At 38.8% G+C, this 21,280-nt stretch overlaps 1 protein-coding gene across 1 annotated transcript in view; it reads right to left on the reverse strand.

Moving 5' to 3' along the window:
* The window catches only part of COL24A1 (collagen type XXIV alpha 1 chain), a 149,707-nt gene that overhangs the window by 12,723 nt on the left and 115,704 nt on the right, over nucleotides 1-21,280 (reverse strand). Inside the window, exons 38-53 of the mRNA XM_075156204.1 lie at nucleotides 20,081-20,134; nucleotides 19,502-19,609; nucleotides 18,366-18,419; nucleotides 17,544-17,597; nucleotides 16,170-16,226; nucleotides 14,388-14,441; nucleotides 12,179-12,232; nucleotides 12,020-12,073; nucleotides 9,824-9,877; nucleotides 8,049-8,156; nucleotides 5,444-5,551; nucleotides 3,791-3,898; nucleotides 3,650-3,703; nucleotides 3,295-3,357; nucleotides 2,048-2,101; nucleotides 403-438 (exon numbers count right to left, since the gene is read on the reverse strand). Coding sequence (XP_075012305.1) covers nucleotides 403-438; nucleotides 2,048-2,101; nucleotides 3,295-3,357; nucleotides 3,650-3,703; nucleotides 3,791-3,898; nucleotides 5,444-5,551; nucleotides 8,049-8,156; nucleotides 9,824-9,877; nucleotides 12,020-12,073; nucleotides 12,179-12,232; nucleotides 14,388-14,441; nucleotides 16,170-16,226; nucleotides 17,544-17,597; nucleotides 18,366-18,419; nucleotides 19,502-19,609; nucleotides 20,081-20,134 — 1,074 coding nt within the window. The remainder of the gene's footprint in view (nucleotides 1-402; nucleotides 439-2,047; nucleotides 2,102-3,294; nucleotides 3,358-3,649; nucleotides 3,704-3,790; nucleotides 3,899-5,443; nucleotides 5,552-8,048; nucleotides 8,157-9,823; nucleotides 9,878-12,019; nucleotides 12,074-12,178; nucleotides 12,233-14,387; nucleotides 14,442-16,169; nucleotides 16,227-17,543; nucleotides 17,598-18,365; nucleotides 18,420-19,501; nucleotides 19,610-20,080; nucleotides 20,135-21,280) is intronic.

Raw genomic sequence — 21,280 nt, forward strand, 5'->3', positions numbered from 1 at the left:
CTCTAGGCTTCTCCTGAACTTCCCCCTCTCTAGACAAGATGATATAAACGTACGAACATGTGTATGCCTGCTGTGCTGTGAGGCCCTGGAGCATTGACAACAAATGTGACAAAGGATTTTTCTTTTCCCAGATCTGAACTGGGACAGATTTGAAATGTGTGACTGCTATATGATCAGGGGTCATACTGCTCAACAGCACACATTGGGCATTATCTACATAATCAACTTGAACAAGAAAAGGTCAGCCTTTTACTCATGCTACCAGCTTTCTAGGCCAGCACTCTCCAGGAGCACAACACGACTGTCTGGCATTCAGAGCATGCAAGACTACATTCAGAGTAACACAGGAATACTTTTTACACAGCCAAAAAAGATGAAAGCACAAAAGTTGTTTCATCTTACCATTTCACCCCTTGTGCCTTTTTCACCTCTTGGTCCCTGTAAGAAAGAGAAGCTGTTAATCCAGTATGCTTTCTAGCCGCCTAGGACTGAAATAAGCAAATTAATATCCACAAGAGTTGAACTGCTCACATGAAAAGTCCAGTCTCATCTGTGGAAGTATTTACAACTCTGGGGCTTTAATTTTTCTGTACTATTAGAAAGATAAATTACTTGAAAACATCTTGTAATTCCTATATGTGGAAAACTGACTGTTTTCTTCAGATTGCAAATATGTGTTTTCTCAGTAATTTTAACTGTCAGTGTCCTCCCTGTCAGTCAGCTGTACTTTCTACAATTTGATCCACAGTAATAGATCAGTGCTTCACCATCTTAAGGGCTGAGAACAAAACTCGGTACTCTCTGTCACTGAAGAAATCCATCAGTTACATACCTGCTTTTATTACCCCATTAGTTCTCCTCTCACAGTCAGATTAGACACTGTTTTTCTGTCTCCATGTCATTTTTAGCTAGTTTTGCACTTAAACTGTGTTTCTCAAGATGGTAACAATCTTATAATTCTTCTCTGGAAGAATTTTGCATCTTGATGGCAGCATTTCGTAACACATAGAAGTAATCTTCAGCTGTAATGCTTTCTTAATGATAATGGCAAACTATTACATTCAATATGAAGTCTATTAAAAGCCTTTATACAAGTACATGCAACTGTAAAGTTTTCCTCCTGAGTGGGATTGAAAAGAGTGCAGCAAGACAAGTGCTGTCTTTTTCCCAACAGGTAGAAAGAATAGTCTAATTACAGAAGAAACATTTCCCTTCTCCTTTCTTTTCCCCTTGTAAATATTTGTATTTATTACTTTTATTGTATATTCCTGCTATTTTAATGATTATTATTTCAATTTTTAGACATTCTCATTCAATCCAAGTCTTGTTGATCAGGCAGAGGAACTTGGGTGGAACAAAATGCTTCTAAAACTACTTTACGTGCCTGGGTAGTCTGCAGATATGAGCCAGAGGGTGCCCTTGCAGAACACTGCTCTATCTCTAGCACAGAGAGTGCAACAAGGGATGGAAATAGGGATAAGGGCAGAGCTCCCCCACTGCAGGGAACCTGGGGAGCACTGAAGGTCATCAGAAAGGCCATGAAGATGTTTGAGTTGTAACAGGGACCTCACCAGCACTTGGAACACCCCAACAAGGCTCTGTGGGCACTCCCAGCATGTCTAGAGGGGCACTCTGGACAGTTTAGCCCAATCAACACATAAAAAATAAACTACATTGAAGCCAAGTATGGATACTCTCTAGATATGTCTCAGACCTAAGACTGAGAAAGAATATCCAGGTGGTGGTTACTGTGTGCTCTTTTATACCTTGACTCACCTGCTGCCCCTGTAGACATGCCCTCTGTATACTGTACAGAAGGGCATTGCAATGACTCTTTTGTCATTGTTTTTTGTCTTTTTTTTTTCTTGTTTGTATCATAGATGCCGAGTCACATACATTAGCTCACCAGCGTGACATAATATAAAGATGGTCCTGCTAGCTGCTATTTGCAAATGGAAAAATGAGAAGGTTGCTAGTTGCAAAACAGATTATTAAAAATAAGGGTAGGTGAAAAAACCAAATTATGCAAAAGAGAAGGGAAACTTACAGGCCTGCCAGTTGGGCCTGTTAGGCCTTCTTGACCAACAGGGCCAATATATCCCTGTAAACAAGCAAAGAATTTATTAGTTCACCATGTTTTCAAAATGAAGAAAATCCTCATGATGTGTCCTAGTTTAAAGTTGCTCAGCACACAGCCCTGTCAAATATCCAAAAGATCATGGTGATATTCTCTTTCTGAATATTGATTGCTACAAAATCACCAGGGTAATTATTTTAATAATTAGTAATAGTTGTTCTTGGAAAGCCCACACACATTCTTTTATGTGAAAGTCGGTGCACTAAAACCAGTGGAAACTTAAGTACTCTGATTACCAAAGACCACATACCATCAACTATATCTTGAGCTATATTACCGCCCACAAGTACTCTTGTAAGGCTGCCAGTAAGTACTGCTAAAATGTTACTTTCCTGTTCCATTTCACTTAGAGCAAACTGCTCATTTCCAGTGTTTGTCTTATATAGGAGTGTTTATGAAAAGAAAGCAGCTATTAGAACAGGCCCCTAAAGCTGCTGCTCTGCATCTGGTTAATCGAACTAATTCAGTTCTGTGATGACAACGGCAGCGGTAAGAGAGGAACATTTTGTAGTAAGGCCTTCCATGCTGCAACCTTTGCCCCTTTTTCACTTGATGCTGTAAGCTGGATGCACGCTCCCCCATATTACAAAATACTAAAGATGCTTCCACATTTTTGGTGAGTAGCAAAGTAGTATGTCATGAAGAAGGTGTCACGAAGAATGAGCTAATGCAAGTTAGTAACCTTAGATAGTTAGTAACCTATAAAGAAAATATTTATTAAAAAAAGACTACCTATTAATCAATAATGCCTGAGCACCACTCTGTCTTTCTGCAGGCAAAGTTTAACCCTTTTTTGTTTTGCTGTAGGACAGCGTTATACAACCAGCATTGTTGCCAGTAAGAGAATCTTCAACCCCAATAGACAAAGATATGACAGCGATAAGGATACTTGGGTAGATAAAATTATACTAGGAGAGCTTGCTTTTTTCCTTCAAGATTGACAGCCCAGCTCTGCTTGTGCATCTGTACCCATGTTGCAACCAGAGCAGTGTCACAGTACAGACAAAGGGTTTCTAGAGGAATCATAGTATCAGAGAGAAAGGTTTGGCTAGAGGGCTCCGGCCTTGTTAATAAGAAAAAAGATGATTCCCTAAATTAAAAACATGTGCCACTTGCAAGCCATCCTGACAATCTCTTCCATGGAGTGAAACACTTACAACTTGGCCTGTTGGACCTTTCGGGCCCAGAATTCCAACTAAGCCAATGTCCCCTGCAGGACCCTGAAAACACAAAGGAACAGTTTAGTCAAACATGAACATTACCTATCCACTTGTTTTAATCTCTTGTAATCAATGGAAATAATTGATTAGTAAGAGCAGTAACAGTGAAAATACCAAGCGCACTGACCCAGAATTTGTCTTTGGACATGGAGCACACAGTTCTGCCTACAGTGTTCCAACAGTTCAGACAGATTTTGAACAAATTATTGTTAAAGCCGATTAATTCTGTGCTTTCCTAATGTTCTCACTTTGTAAATGGCTTAAGATCTAACAGAAAAGAATGAGCACATACTTTTGGACCTGGGAATCCTTGAAACCCCATCAAACCTTGATCTCCATCTTCTCCCTGCAACAGGAGCAGGCATCTTTTTTATTATTTCACATTGGTAACTCTTGGACTACTTGTTTTGCATCAACAGCTGTAATTACGTACAGTTTGTCCTTTCAGTCCAGCATCTCCTGCTCGTCCTTGGTCACCTTGTGATCCTGGAAGGCCTCTTTTGCCTCGCTTTCCTGGATGACCCAGAAGCCCTTTCTCACCCTGTCCATAGGAATATCCTTCATTACAATTATGACAGTTATAAATGTAAAGATTGGTTTCCTGGCAGAAGTGTGGAACATGCTTTCTCTCGAAGAAATAAACCTACTCTATTCATTTTATTTCCATCAGGAATGCTTTCAATAATTATACTTTCACTAAAATGCAAATGTGACTTGACACTTCCTTGACTTGGAAACATACAAACCCCATACATATTATATCATTTTCAACACGGTATCCCCCAGTGCAAGAACTAAAATGCACAAAATGAAATACAGAACAGGAAGGTTAGAAGTAAATTTAAAAAGTAATCCTCTGAGCAAGGCATAGTATAGTTGTGGAACTCCTTGCTGTTAGACTAAATGTTTACATCGATTCAAACTAGAATCTAGTTTGAAACTAGACAAGTTCACGCAAGAGAAATTGTCTGAGGACTATCAAAATACACAGAAACCACGTCTAGCTTAGGAGAAACCATGTCTGCTGAGCTGCAATTAAGGCTAGAAACATACACCTTTCATGCTTACTTTGCACTTACGCTCCTTCCTAGGTGTTACCTTTTGGCTCTAACAAAGACAGACTTTTGGCCTGACTCAGTGTGTCCACTTTTAATGTTTATTTTGCACAATGTGGTAACTGTTTTCCCTCACCTCATCTATTCCCTCTTTTTCAGATTGCAAGCATTTCTGAGCAGGAACTACCTCCTACAGCTCATTGTCTAGACAAAGGAGTAAAATCCAGACTGGGAGCACTGGCAATAAACACTACAAATAGTGAATGCAGTTTATACTAAAATATTTCCATGAAAAGATAACAAAGACAGACAGTATTTCCCTCCCCCAGTTTTCAAGCAACTTAAGGTTTTAAAAACTGCTTACCAATAAAATCTCAGAGCACTGCAAATCATGATTTTAAATGAAAAATCCTATTCTAAATGAAGAAAATTATCTGTAATGTTTCCATTCCTTCCTTCTTTTACCACTGAAATGAGTCTAATTAATATTACCAGTAGAAGCTGAGGATATGCTGATATCGGGTACCTGTAACTGCCTGGAAACTGGAACACTCCCAGATTTCTTTCTTTCTGATAGGGCTGAACAAGAACAGTTTAAGTCCTATAATAAATGAACATCCCAGACATGCTTGTTAGCCCCCAACCTTGGGACTCAGGCTTGAAATTACAGTACTTCGCTGCTAATAGATTGCTTAGATGTTCAAATCATCCAGACTGTTCTAGTAGTTACAGAAGTTTAAACAGAAAAGTCAGGAATCATTTGGCCCTAAAGCTTTGGATGAATAAATACTAAGAGTTTTGAATGGCTTCTGGAGTTGGGAATAGCATCCAGATGGATGGGAACTCTGTTTTCAAATTACAGTTTATAGAAATGAGGTCAACACACCTTGCAGTCTTACCCTTCAAATAAGTTTTGATGTCAATTACTCATATGATTAACAGTAGCATAGTGGTTCCACAATCACTGGAGGCAGTATGAAGACTAAGCAATATCAGTAACACTGTACTTAAACAAGATCCCATGTGTGTACCTTTAGTCCGGGTGCTCCTATGGGCCCTGGCATGCCTGGCAATCCCTTGGGACCTCGAGCTCCAGGATAACCTGCGAGACCTGGTAAGCCTGAGTTTCCTTTATTACCCTTAAATTGAAAATAATTGATTACAAGAAGAACAGCCAAACATGTTTTTTTATTGTATGCTAAAACAGGCATATAACAAAATTAGTCAAAACCACTTAATGCTTTCTGCATATATGGACACACATTGACAGTACATCAAAATACATATGGAAAGACAATGATCAGCAGTATCGTCTGGATTTCTGCTAATACTCCAAAAGCAAAGCCCCATCATACTTAGCAACAAAGCTACACGTGCTTTAACTGTGGGATGGATTGGAGTTTCTGAGGAGTCAAGTTATTATAGTTTAATAAGTCACTGACTGTCAGCAAAGCAAATGCTAACCATGCCATAGCCCATTGCAGTTCAGTGTTCATCTTAAACCTTGTTCTGTCCTACCCTAAATATATCATGATGTCATTTGTGTGGGATCACCTACCTAGACCTTGAAAGACTTCTGAGAACATTCAAGAGAATCAGTTGCCTCTTTGGGCTTATGCAAGGCATCTTCCCTGTTAGCACCCTCCTAAATAAGAATAGTTGCCCAGTTGGATAATAAGCAATCTTTTGTCCACAGTAATTGTGCATTCAAGTATATATGGAAGCACTCATGGGCATACCAGTGACTGCTTTTACCTCCCACAGGGAATCATACAGAATAGTTTATATTAGAGACCTAAAATTTTTCCCAAACCTGAAAAGTTGCATGTTCAGATTAATAGCGCTGATCCCTATTTAATTCCTTCCCAACTCTATTTTGAAATATGCAGGAAGAGAGCGCTAATATCCATTAATTATAGAAGATGACTCCTTGAGGTGGTTCTTGGATGAGTGTTGTGTGATGTCTGAGGATTCTGAGCTTACAATAAGGAGCTCCTTCTGATGAAAACAAGATGCTGGATTCATTCATTACAAATGGGCTGAAAATATAGTTGAGATTCACAGTATTCATTTTTTCAAGAAGGAATTCCATATCAAGAAACAAAATGAGACTACCTTCCCACAGAAACATTCAAAATTTGACATGCTTATTTATAAATACCAGACATACTGATAATATTAGTATGATTGTGTACTCTCTGTAGGGATTCATATACAATAACTTTACCACATCAAGAAAGATCAGAACATTTGTTATGAAAATGTATGAGAACATCAGACAATGAACAAAAGCAACTATTTTTAATGAAAAAACACGTTACTGAGTACATGGAGTTAAGCCAATTTTGACATGTTAAAAAATATAAAATGGAAATTTGCTACCATTCAAATGAATGTTTCTGTGATGTCATTTAGTAGAAATATATACATATATATCTTCTTTCTTATTTCATATGACATTCTGTTAAGCATTCATAGAAATAAAATGGTTATAGGAAATAGGATTTTTATATTAAATGTGATTTTCAGAGCTTTTGAATATGGTACTGTGGTTTATAGCCTGATGGACTGATAAACTTACATAGCAAAAATTCTGTTCTTTTTATTTATTGTGGCAAAAATCAGTTAAAAGCCTCTCTTTATTACAAATTGTAATGGTACTATATATTGTTAATATGGAGTAATGGAATCTTTTTTAATATGAAAGATGACATTTTGAGTGGAAAGGCAAAAATGTAAGAATTCTTTGGGGTGATACTCCTAAATGCAACTCCAAAGAATTTTAAGTACTTGAGAGAGGAGGACATTATCTGAAAACGGAGAAGGCTCGAATAGGGTACATCTTCCCCTTACGGGTAACTTGTTTAATTTTCTCTTTGTTCAACCAAATAGGCAAATTGATACTTGTAATAGAGGTGCCTCATTTGGCACCTTGATTAATTCCTAACACCAAATCTAACGTGGCATCCTTTCATAACAATTACTGGTCCATCGAACTAGAACTACTGAGAAATACCATACCTGAAATCAAAGTGATCAGACTTTCAACAATGACAACAACAACAGGAATTTCTTCCCTCCTCTCTGGAGTGAATAAGCAAAGAGCTGTGTCACTGCTCCCAGAAGCAGCAGGCAACAGGTCACCATCCTTGGCCCACAGCAAAGCACAGACAGACAAAAAAACTGTTTCCCAGCTACATCAGATACCTAATATTCTTTTTCACTGTTTTTGGGCAAAGCTTCAGAATTGCTTAGGTAGAAAGACATAGGTTACAAATTCAAAGACAATAAGGAAAATGTGGGTTTATCTCGGGGCCTGAGAGGAAACAGCCTCAGTTGGGGTCTATGGCTCATTTTCAGGAACACAACTGTGAAGCCTCTCTCATTAAGAAAACATTTTCACTTAGCTGTAGTTACTACTAACATATGCTAATGAAATAGTTCTCACAGCACACTTCCCTTAACCTTACATCCTGGCCAGAATATCAGGAGCAAACGAGAAAGAAAACAAAGAATTGGTCTAATTTTCAAGATGCTGAAGGAACTGAGAATGGTTCCTTCTGTTTAAATATCCTAACCTTAAAAAATTTGTAATGCAAAATGACATAAAGAGGGGCAATGTGGAAAGCAACTTACCTTAGGGCCAGACTTCCCTGACAGCCCAGGCTTGCCAGGGTTGCCAGGAACGCCTTCTGGTCCAGGGTACCCGACTGCTCCTTTCTGCCCTGCTGGGCCTGGTTTTCCCTTGAAACAAATTCAAACCAAATATAGCACTGTAGGTCTTTTCATCTTCACCATCACAGAACTAGATTTCAGTCACAGTATTTCCTAAACCCTACATAATAACAGACCCGGTGACATGGATGAATACTCGCAGAGGGGGCTCTGAGTTAGGAGGTTTGGTTTAAAATGCTATTGGATTAACCTTAGACTTGCTGTGTTGTGGGCTCTGAGCAACTTCAGCTGAAACCATGGGGCCGACCTCTCTGCGTGCCAAGCCTGGAAGATGGCTGAGAGTGTTGATTCTTAAACTGAAGCAAGTAAACCTAATAAAGAAATCTATTTATCCCTGTAAAAATCCCAACCATATGTCTTTTCAGCCTTAATTTTACTAGATACTCTGTATCATTACCATTTGCAAAATTATGCTGTTCAAATTTATACATATCAAATACACATACAACCTTCTAATCAGACAAGTTTGTGCTAACTGTTGCTATACTTGCACAGAAAAGCCTCATGTCACATCCACCAAAGGAACAGTGATTTTTCTTTACAATCATTTCCCTTTAGACTGACATACACTATCTTAAGGGGCTTGGAGTTCTGCAGTTATCTCTGTATGAACGCGTTTCTTAGAAATTTAAAATATGCTAACTGCAACACATCTCATTTGAAAAAGTATAGTTAACAACAGCTACACAGAATATAAGAAGCGTGCCATCTTAATCTTATTTCTAACTTCTGCTTGCTGAAGTATCTTGCACTTGGGATGTGCTTTGAGGCTTCCTCAAGTTCCAGTTTTACTGTCTTCTCCTCCTCACTGTATGTCTTGCCTTTCCCTCTTTTCCTTTGTCTGCCAAACGATACGCTCTCTGCAGTCCTCCAGAGGGAAGAGCCAAGTATTTACAAAAGACACACAGTTTGCTTGCCTTTAAAAGGCTATTCTTGCACTCCAGCAGGTACAAGCTCTGTGAAGCAGCTGCATTTCTCTGGTTACTGACAATGTTTTGATGTAAGGTAGTAAAAGTTATTTACAATATGTGCTTGTTTGGTATTATTTATTAGGGGACCAAAATAGCCTTGATGCATTTTGTTCTTGGTTATGTTTACAGAACACCTACTGCTTCCTGCTCTTTCTTCTCCCTCAGGGAGAAAGGGATGCAAGTTAGCGTCTCTACAGTAACTCAAGAAAGAGCATTAAAAATTTCAGCTCAGGGCAGCAAGAGAAAGAAGTAAATCTCAAGGGATCTGCCAGCCGTATCCATCATGGACATATGGATCCAGGCTTCTGTAGGCTGCAGCTGTTCAAAGAACTGATGGGAGCCAGGAGTGAACAGTAGTACAGCTCTGTGCAATACAATGTGATAACTTGCACATGGACTACGAGCCACATGCAAAAATGATCTACTTAAGTAACTTTACAAGTGGGAAGGACCTTGTTGTTTTATTAGCCGCACTTTACTTCCATGTGCTGAGTAACTGAGTATTAATCAGTATAATTTAACATAGTTTCAAAAATTATTCTTATTTTCACAGGGGTTGCTTTACACTTTCTGGATAATGAGAAGGTTCTTTAGAGCGAGCATAAGACTTTCTGGTACCACTGGCATGACTCAGTTTTGGTTTTATTAGTCATTATTTTCTTTGTTTTATAAGCTGAAGACAGACTGTAGAATTTTGTTACTTACAGGAATTCCAGGTTTGCCTGCCTGACCCGTTGCTCCTTTCTTCCCTGTGGGTCCCTAAAAGTTACAAATACTTGTGAACTGACAAATGTCTTAAACTCAATCCCCTAAGAAGAGCTGAGAATTGTTCCCTTCTAGTACGCATGTTCACATTGCCTGGCTTTGGACCAGATTATTTCCATTTCAGGAGACAGCAGAAAGTTTTTCAAGTAGAAGTGAATACATTTTTGGTAGAATTATATATATTTTTCCCTTTCCCAAATTGGTAAAGTATAGTTTTCAGAACTTTTTCAACAACAATAGGCATAAAAAGTTTTTCACTGATGAATCTGGTAATTTTTCCCCTGTCAGCCACACCTCTATAAGGAAGTATGCTTTTACAGCACTTCCCGTACCTTTTAAAAAGGGACGTCATGAAAAGTAGGCAGTGTAGATGCACTGAGTGTATGTGGAAGAGAATACTAGAAAACAACAGTGTCATGTATGGGAATATTCTTTTTATCTAAGATGTACACAAAAGATAAAATTTACTTAAAACAAGACTTTTTTTGTCTTGACTTATCTAGGAATCTGTAGTCTTAGAAAACTGATACTGATAGCAGATAACATTCTCGTAAGTAGTTTAGTGACACAGGAGGCCAAGCACCAAGGAAGAAAAGCTCAGAATGGGTCAAAAGCATCTCAGAGAATTTTGTTTATAGGATATTCTTTACAGAATATGAAGATCTATGGCATGAATTTTATCCTACCTCTAAAAGCTAAAACCACTTGGATGGCAGGGACAAGCATAACACTTGTTAGCATAGATCAAGTAGAAAAAAGCCTCCCAGATTTTCTGGATTAATTTTTAAACACTGTTCTTAAAGCAAAAGTGACACTAAACTACTATGTTGCAATATTACATAACATGCAATAAAGTGAAAAAGCTAAGGTCATTGTAAGGGTAAATGTTTTATAATTAATGTAAATATGAGAAAATCAGCAAAATTTTGTTCTATTCCTTAATTGAATGTCTTTTTGTTAAGAAAGGCATAAAAAAAGGTCCACCAATCAGAACTGAAACGTGTATATTCAAAGAACTTTATATTGTTTTCATTAAAATATTTGAATGCATATAAAGTAAACCCAGATGATTCAGCATTGCAGTTTATGAGATTGGCTTTATAAGGCTTTCTATAGCAGCACTAGTCATGCCACTGGAGTTAAGACCGTATGAATGTTTTCACTATTAACGTTTTTGCGTAAACCTTTAGGCTCTTATGGGTTGCTCCATGCTGGATATTGGTTCCACATTTGCAAATGGCAGTTTTAATCTGAGGGGCATTTGCAACACAAAGAAAACATTTTCCAAGGGAAAGACAGAGGAATGACTGATTTTATCCTGTGCTGTGAGTAGTTTGTCAAAGGCAATATATCTGAGCTCATGGTTAGAGTACATGCTGACAACGTCTTCACATCATGTTTCCTTTCTCTTGCTTCCCACTCCTAATCTACTACAGATTCTTGTATTTACCTAGAAAATTTTGAAACTAACAGAGTTGTGCTAAGGAACTTCTCAGACAAAATATCTCATTTAAGTTGCAATAGCAATTAGTATTGTAAGAAATCTTTTAGCCTAAGTCTTTTGAAATCTCACAAGCCAATGAAAGTCACCCCATGGGATAATATAAAATACTTTTGGCAATTTTCAACACACCATCAAGATGAACTATTATTTCTAAAGGAAAAGATTTAGTCTTTGATCTTTATAATGACTTGCTCTGTCATTATTCCTCTACTATTCTGTAGCAAATTCCTTATTTCCAGGTCTCTCTAAAAATGCAGTGCAGTGCAGTACTAGGAGGCTCCATTTACAGATCAGAGCAGTAAAATCCTGGGTGTCTTCCAGAGCTAGTTGGCCACAAGGAACTCCATTTAAGGGTATGATTGAATATCACTCAAATGTTTCCAAAAGAGCCTCTCATAATGCTTTATATCACTCCAAAGTAAAACTATTTATATATCAAATAACACATATTTACTATCCCAGATCATTATGCAATTTTCCATTCTATATTTTTATTGTCCCTGCAGGTATGAAAAGGAAACCCAAACACTGAGTTTTAGCCTTATATAACAGTTTTCCAAGAATAGTCAGTGAACAGGAAAAACATACAAATTCCAATTAAGTGTAGTTTTGCTTTACTTTTTTCTACTTACTTCTGAACCTCTTTCTCCTTTTGGTCCTTGCTCTCCCAATTCACCTGGCTCTCCCTTTGGAAAGAACATATATTAAATACATAAAAAAAGAATTTGAATGCAGATGAAAATGCATTTTCAATACCCAATAGAGAAATCTCACTTGTTTGAAACACTTACTGGAGGCCCCTGTTGTCCAATAGGTCCTCTAAGCCCTGGAAGACCTATATGACCCTGGGAAGCAGAAAATACAACATATTGCAATACAAGTAACTCACGATGTCATGTTCAATGAGCTATAGACTTTCTTGTAAAGCCCATCTTGGGAGGTGCTGGGTGGCCCCAGCTTCACTGATGTGACCTAGATAAAGTATGCCCAGCTCTCCCGAGATCAGACCTTAGGGAGCTTTTCTTCTTGAATTTCTCTGCAAGTGGGAATTACATATTTTTCAAACATTTCTGCACTTCTGTGAGCATAGATCATATTCAGTTCACTGATTTATTACTATGTCTATCTGTATTATCTGTGTAACTTAAACAGGATATTCCATGTCAAGGACTGTCTCTTTTGTATTTCAGCAAACAAACTGCATCAGTGATTGTCACGAATGGGTGGTTTTAAGGCTGCATAAAGAATCACTGGCAAGGTATTGGCAAAGGGTGATTTTAACAGAAATTTATAGAAACGTGACTTAACAGAATTTGATGGCAAGGTTCACTCTATTACTTATCACATGGATTAAGTTACACAGGGGAAAATCGTGTTAAAATTGTGTTGGAATGATTTGTACAGAGATTAAGAGTAAAAGGGTTAAAAGATAAAAGGATAAAAAGGTAAAAGGTAAAAGGGGGACCCTCCCGTTGAGTCACGAGGTTCAGAAGAGATCCGACTGGACACAATCTTAGTCTCAGACTTGGACAACGGTTTATGTCTAATACAGAAAGGGATAGGAAAGACCTCCTGTTGGGTCACGAGGTTCAGAGTAGACCCCTTTGTTTTCTAAACTCCTTCTCAAAAAGGAGCCAAGGTGTGGCTGGATCTACCCTTAGTCTCAGACCTGGGCAACGGTTTATGACTAAAGGGTTAAGGGTTTTTAGCAGCAACTTAGAGTCTTACAATGCTTAAACATTGATCAATTTGACAGCTTGCACAAAGAATTAGTCAAGATACTACAAAGATTAAAACAATTTAACTACAGGTTATACTTGTTAGTAACTATATAGATGAGCGCGCAAAAAAATCTAGATCAATTAATACATATATATGTAACTACAGATTATAACTGTAGGTGCGCAAAAGATCTAGATCAATCAATACACATATATATATGCATATGAATATGATACCAAAGCTAAATGAAAGGCCTGGAGTTAAAGGTATACCTGTTAAAAATTCCCCTCGAGTCTGTGAAATACTCACGTTAAATGCTTTGGCATTTCTCAACGGGCGAAGAGTCGAGCCCCGAGGAGCATCTCAGCCCAAAATCTCGGGGATCCTCCGAGTATCGGAAATTCGAGTTTGCGGACTCTGAGAGGCGTCCCGCTCGGAGGGAGGTTCTGGATGCAGCCCGCTGCGGTCCAGGAGAGCTCAAAGGGTCTCACTTGGTACCGCTGTTTATAGGTTTGCAAGATGATTGGCTTTAGTCATCAGTAAATTTCCATTTTGGCTACTATCCGAGGTGGTCCAGGGTAGTAATTATGGTATTGTTTCACGGTAACAATGGTATTGTTCCACTTGAGCTATGATCCAGGTAGGGAAAGCTTCAGAGCTGTCAGAGATGACGAATTATCTCTTGTTTCTGTTCCCTACCTTGATCATGTAGCTAGTGTCCCTGGTACGATCAGTATTGTTCCCCACCTTAGCCATGCAAGAGCGCTTGGTACGGCCAAGGGACGCTTAACCGCCTCACTCATACATAATGGCTAAAGCTTAACAGAAGGTTCTGAGATTGTATTGTAGCCCAGAGGAAAAGAAGGGGGGAGGAATGCACCACCACATGATTACCATGAGTTACCATCCAATTTGTATTTGCTGAAAGACTGAATACAATTCATGAATAATTATCCAGTTTGTGCCCATTGCCTCTTGTCCTGTCATGGGAAACTACTGAGACAAGTCTGGCTCCTTCATCTTCATTCCCTCCCATCAGGTATTTACACCCATTAAGATCACCCAAGCCTTCTCTTCTCCAGCTCATGAGTCCCATCTCTATCAACTTCTCCTCATATGAAAGATGCTCCAATGTGTTCTAAGAGCTCATCAGTGCAGTGAGGCACCAGCAAGTGCATCTCTGCACACTTGTGAGAGAAGATGATACTTCTGCTACATTACTCTACATGCATAGCATGCCATGTTCAAATAAAAAGAATAAAAAGCAAGAGGTATTACCGTGTAGCCCTCATGACCAGGTTCTCCTCTATCTCCATGTTCACCACTAGGCCCCTAGAGAGAAAACAAAAGAGCAAAATGTAACAGCTGAACTGAAATAATGCTGCAGTAAAGAACAAAAAGAAAGCTCTCCCAAAACAGACTAACCAATGAGACGGCACTGAGGATTACAATTATTAAAGTTATTATCTAAAGGAATAAACATGATTTTTTTCTAAACAAAATGCATTGCAGTCAGACAGTAGACACTGTCTAAAATATTTTGTAATTGAAGACTAGAAGCTAAAAGATAGATCTTACATGGGCATAAATGAAACAGGAGTATTGACCTCAGTAGAACTTCTCCAGGTTTATACCCATATATATGATATCTGAATTAAAAATCTCCACAAATAAATGAAGAGACTTTAAGACACGCGAGGAAAACTCTCTTATGGTTTCTGTAAGACAACACACGAAAAATGGGGTTCTTTTCTAGAATGACTTGCTGTACTCAGAATCTGCTTTAATTTTGAAGTTCGTCTTAATAAAAAGGCAATTTCAATCCCTCAGCATGCCTCACACATATAAGAACTGCACAGGTTCAGAGGGAATGGCATGATTTTTGCGAGTCATGTAGTTCTTCCTGCTGCATGCAAACACCTCACTAGCTCTACTTTAGGGAAAGACCCTTACTCCAGTCCCACAAGAAATGGGATTTTTCCCCAGAATTTTAACTCTCATTGCACCAAATGGACCAAATCTCAGTCAAAGGAAAAATGATGGGATAGGGAATCATGCCCATAGAAAGTAAGAATGGCCAAGACTTCCCAAAAGACATCCAGCCAATCATTAGGTGAAATAATAAGGGACTGCCTTTTTCTCACCTATGTCTCATGTAAAGGCACATAATGAAAAATTGGCCAGGTATCACGAACTGCAATGTATCTTTACAGTTCATAAATGAATAGATTAGCCACTTCTAGTGCATATCCACCAATAGATACTATTATGTATACTCTCCAAGATTTCAGCAGCCTCATGGCATGTTTTCTAGAGGGAATCCACAAGGTGGAAAGGCCCTGCATGCAACATTTGAGCAGTCAGCATTACAGAGCCAGTTCGGCTACAGCAGAAGTGGCTGGAGTCTCTTCTCTCATGCATTTCCATAATTAAGTTAAGAACCTAGTCCAGACTCTGTCTTCAGTTACATCAGGGTCTTATAGTCCTCCCTTTCGAGGAGGTGAGGTATAAATATTAAGGTTAATGTGAAGAGAAGTAGGCTGTACAAGTATTACTTCTGGCACAATCAAAGCCTGAACATGAAACACTTAAGATTTTGAGATGGCATTTATTTTTTTTGGACATGTTCATAATTGCTGCAGAGAGATACCCCACATACAAATTTAGTAAAAATATGGTTACAAAAGGCAGCGCTCTCTGAATCAGCTAAATTAGCTTTGTAATGATAATGAAATAAGTCAAAACATATTTCTGGTTACTAAAGCAATTAGGTATAATTTGGGATAAACACAGAGGGTAAAATTCTGTTCCAAAATGTGCTGGTCTAAACACAGACTAATGGCATTAGTGTAATTAAACACAGGGCACATACTCTTAAGCAGGAAAGAGCACATGACTGCATTTTTCAGAGAGGGATTACCAATTAAAGGACCATCATTCCACATTTTTGTACAAAGGGGTACTGACTCCTGAGACAGCGATACAAAGTTTCAAAAAGAGCCTGTATTGCCTCTTGTCTTGAAGGCACTACCAGAATTTTTTTGAGAAAGAAAGACCTACTGGTTCACCTATGGGCCCAGGTGGTCCAAGAACTGTATTGTCTTCACCTGGGTAACCCTAAAACAAAGATAAGTATTAAAAATATTAACTTGGAAATTTAACCTCGTCTACAATGCATACATGTTCAAATGCTAATAAACACCCAGAGAGCATGCTGCTGTGTAGATGCCAGAAGTGAATATGATGTTTATGGTTTTAACACAGTGGAAATGGTAACTCCATTTCAACATGCACCTAAATGTCCCAAAGACATTTAGGATTACAAACCTAAGTATTTGCTCTATTCTCAAAGGCAACTATGAAAAAAAAGTATTTGAACAATGTCCATGTAATCATTTCTTTATTTAATGAAAAAAAGGATAAACAGGATATTTGACAAGAGGAAAAAAGAAAATTTCTTCCACTGTTTTGAGAAATATACTTAATATAGACAAACAAGTGTACAGAAGATTCCAACAATCAGCCTGAACTCTATTAAATTTTAAATATGAAACAACTGCCATCCAAACTAACAAACAAAAGTTATCTATTGCAGATGCTATTCACCAATATTTAATGCAAAGAGGCTCACACTTTAAATAGGATTAAGGGTTTCTAAAGTGCATCAAAGTGCTTTTTCAGAAGTGACCAAGCAAGCCAGACATCTAGCTCCCAACAATTTAGTTTTCAGTTATTGTTTCTGAAAATTGTACCAGAACCTATGTATAACATCACCACTAATTGCCTATTAGCAGTATTCACTGCAAAATTGGTCCTAATATGAGAACATATTTCTCTGTCAGGTGCAACTCCAAACTAATCTTCATGAAGGGAATCCCTGTACCTGCTTGGGGCCACACAGACTTCAGTCGGCATACAAATCTGTTTGCAGAATTTGAGGCTTAAAAGAAAAACAGTGAATTTGACACTGAAATAGCAGCACTGAGGCAAGATCCTGCCCCTAACATTTTATATTAAGCATAGACCTTCGTCCGTCTTATTTGGACTTGCAGCAAAATCTGTGGGTATGGTCACAGGCTTAAAGCTAAGTAAATACTTAACTGGTTCCACACTGATTATTTCTGTCAGCAGTGCTCACTAAGGACAGTGGTGCTATCTGATATAATACTACGTGTTTCTTAAAGTGGATACCTTGTGTTTTAAAACCTGAAACATTTAAACTGTGTAATTTGGAACTCTGCCTCTGAATGATCTGTTTCCCCAGTTTTGCATTTCTTTTCATATTCTCTCACAATACTAATAAGTATTGCAAACGGTGGCTTTTGCTGCATGCTGTAGAAAACAGTGAGCACAGTAACACTGTAACAGAAAACAGTAACATTTCCTCCCTTTATAATTACTCAAACTGTAAGACAGTATAATCCATCTTCAGACCTTTTCTCCTTTGAGTCCTGGGGGCCCTGGGGGTCCTGGAGGACCCTGGTGACCCTAAAGAACCAAACAAACCAAAAATTAGTTCCAAAACAAATAATTAAAGAAATAATTAATTCCAAGCTTTCTTGTAGCTGCTTGTTACTATTTTTTTTGCTGCTTGCTAATAATGCTAAATAGCGATGTGGCACAAAATTAACGGGCCCGGGCAGAAAAGCTCTGTGCACAGTGGGAAGCCAAAGGTTCTGGCAGGGCTTGATGCAGGTGAGAGGAGCCGGGCTGGTTCTCACTTCAGGGTTAGGGCCACTGATGGAAGTTTCTGTTCGGAAAAGACATGGCAGTTTGGTCTGTAAGAGCAGGACTCGATCCATCTGTGATGATGATCATAATTATTTTTCAGTGAAACTCACAATATCTTTATGTCCTTCAACTAACCTCATTCAATTAGTGTTTCTGTTACTGAAAGGGAAACTGCCTGACCAGACAGTAAGCAGAGTGGTGGTGTTTGCTGAACTCTCTTATGAATAGCTGTAGTAGTTTTATAGGAACTTTTTTCACAAAGAGTGGACGCATTGGAGAAACAAGGGTTTCAAATCTGTGGTAAAAAACAACTGCTAGTGAACTCACGAAAAACCAGTCATCATTGCTTAAGGCTAACATTTCTGAGTAGGCAATCAGATGTCATATAAATATATGTGAATATCTCCCACTTCTAAAGACATTTGTGTATTCTAGATACAGATCCCCAAGATATTTGAAATTATTTGGATTACCACAGACTTACCTTAGGGATGTGTGTGTACATGAAGTCAGTAAAAAACTCACCCCATAACCTGGAATTCCTGACTCTCCTTCAGGTCCCATTCCTCCTACATGTCCCTGTTAAATGCAATAATCCGTGATAGAAAAATGAACTCCCTTGTAAAATGTTACAACAAAGTATACTTTATAAAGTTACAACTTGAAAAAATCTTCAAATATTGAGATTTGAGAACTACAGACGACTTCCTTGCTAGGTCCAACTTCATTTGGTAAAGAATACTAGGCTTTCCCCTCTTCTGTGGAAACAATGGTCAACATTTTCAGTCCTAACCTTATAATCCCTGTGCATAATTAAGATCAAAAGGATCTGAGCTTTCAGAGGTGCGGAGGAACCCTATTCATAAATGCTAAGTATGCCAAGAGAAGCTGAGGGTTGTCCTCACCTTAGGAAGTTGAGTTCAAGTCCTTCTCTTGAAAATATTGGCCATTAGATAGCTACTTTACTTCTGTACTTCGTGTGTTCAGGGACACAGTGCTGCATTCAGTGGCCACAGGACTGGGCCCTGGAGCAGTGAGATGGGTACATTGGCTCACTAGTGTGGAGGCTGCGTGTACCTGTGCATCTGTCACACAGTGTGGAGCAAAGGGGAGCTTGTGATGAGAGGAGCTCATAAAATTAATGGAAATACACTTAATTCAGTTAACTTTGGATCAGGTTCACATTCAATAGGAGTAGCAATCCTCATCTGAAATGCTTTGTTTCAGCCATGGCTAAGGCTTATTTTATGTGACAGCAAACCCCATGATTTCTGTTCTTGGAACTGGAGAGGTTTAAGAAACAGCCACAGAAGCGAGGTTATATGTAGACTGTGGGGCATGAGTATTCCATGGCATGCCCTGCCATCCCGCTCCTCTGATTGTCACATCAGGAACCTGACCAGAGCATGAGATGACTCCCTGGTCCGTGGCCCAGGTTTCTGTCTGGAAAGGTGCACAGGTCTCATTCTGATGCTGAAAAACCAGGGCATGCATCAGGACGCACCGGCTGGGAAGGACACTGCCTGCATCTCCAGACAGTGGAGATACCACAAAAAATATTTATACGTGCTACAGCTGTGACTTGCCTCTTCCTGTGGAGAGACACGATTCTGCTAAACCAGAAACAGGTGAGCTCTTAAAATAGCATGTTTTGTACGAACCAAGGGACCTCGAGTTCCTCTTGCACCTTTGGGACCAATTTCACCGGGTTGGCCAGAGTCACCAGCAGGTCCAATTTCTCCAGGAGGGCCAAGCTGCCCCTTTTCCCCCTGTTGGTATTGTTGTATTAAAAATAATAAAAGATTGATACTAAGTTTCAAAATGCAGTTTATGCTTATCCAAAGTGTGTAACAGCATTATTTAATAGGATTATTATATTTAGATATGTCATTTACTGTAGTTCTTAGAATGTCTGAACCCAGAACTCTGCAGTGAAAAAAAACTCTGCTAAAGCCTGTCTATTTTTTTTTTGTTTTAGCCAAAACTTAACATTTTTTGATAGCAGCAGAAACCGTTCTGAGTTGCAAAATCACATCCTATACAAATTTAAATTTCCTATGGTCCTGAATGTTATTGACTGCAGAACGATGACAATTCTAATTGCTATAGCTAGCAAGAAAAAGAATTGGCTTGAAGTGTGACATAAAACAGGGATAGACTTGGTTCAATGAAATTATTTTGTAATATAAATTTGAGTTTCAGACAAAAGGAAGGGAATTGGGGAAGATGAAAAATACTACCTTCTTTCCTAAACGGCCCCTCTGACCTGGATTTCCTGGTGTTCCTTCAGGACCCTGTACATTTATTAGGGAGAGAAAAAGAAATGATTGAGAAAGGCCCTGGAAACATCTTTAAACTGTGCTCCAAATTGGATAACTGAGCAGGCTTTTGTAATGCAGAGAGGTGGGAGGAAAAATCTCATTAACTGTGGCTGTGAGCAAGTTAGTAGGACTGTTTCAAGTTACAGCAGAAATAAGTGGGCAAGCATCAGGGATCATTTATCAAACTAGTGAAAATGAACTGAAAATAGGGGGAAAAAACCCAATAAATCTTGTCCACACAGCAAATATTACTTTAAGAATAAAATTGCTTCAAGAAAACCACTGGATTTAGAGAAATACAATACACAGCCAGAGGAAAACTAAGAAAACCTTGGGGCTGTCAAGTGTGAAGAGCAGGGCCTTGATACAACGTGCAGCAGAGCAGAGAGCTAACTCAGTAAGTGCTGTTGCCTACCACTGCCTGCCTCTTGGTGGGTGCGGTGCCTGCAGATGAAGGGTGCTACGGAGATACAGCCCTGCTGCCCTCTAGGTCACTCCAAAATCTGATCCTCCAAAAGGTCTGGATGTGTCCACTGCTCACCAGTTTCTGGTGAGGTAGAGGAGGTAACTGAGCTTCAGTTTTGGATAAAGGGAGATATATTTGGGTTTTTTTGAGTCATTGTGGTGGTAAGTCAAGGTAAATATAGTTTAAACTGATTTGTGAAGCTGTGTTGCTTTGTAAGCTTTTGTTTAAGGAAAATGTAATATTACTCTCTCCCCCAATAAAACACTCAGACAATTGATTATAGGAAACTGATTGCAATGTTTAGACCCGGATGTTGTGATCTGTCCGCATCCCTAGAAGGAGGTTAAACCAAAACTGTGATGTGAACACACCCAGATGCCAGGGAGGATGAGTGGGGAGAGAGGCAGCTCTGCAGCTGCCTTTGGAATGTGTGGAACAGAAATGTGAAAAATACCCTGCTAACCACATCCTCCCAAACATCGAATTGCCAGACCCGCCTATTTCACTGAAGCACGGCAGCACTGCTGATGTTGTTTACTGTATACAAGTGTAATTACATACAATGTAGATATGCCAGGGTAAGCTGTTTTATGATAATTCGATGTATGAAACTTTCGAGCTTCTCCAGAATTGTCAACCCAAAACAAAAAATA

The sequence above is a fragment of the Calonectris borealis genome, chromosome 8 (assembly GCF_964195595.1).
Source record: "Calonectris borealis chromosome 8, bCalBor7.hap1.2, whole genome shotgun sequence".
Lineage (NCBI taxonomy): Eukaryota > Metazoa > Chordata > Aves > Procellariiformes > Procellariidae > Calonectris > Calonectris borealis.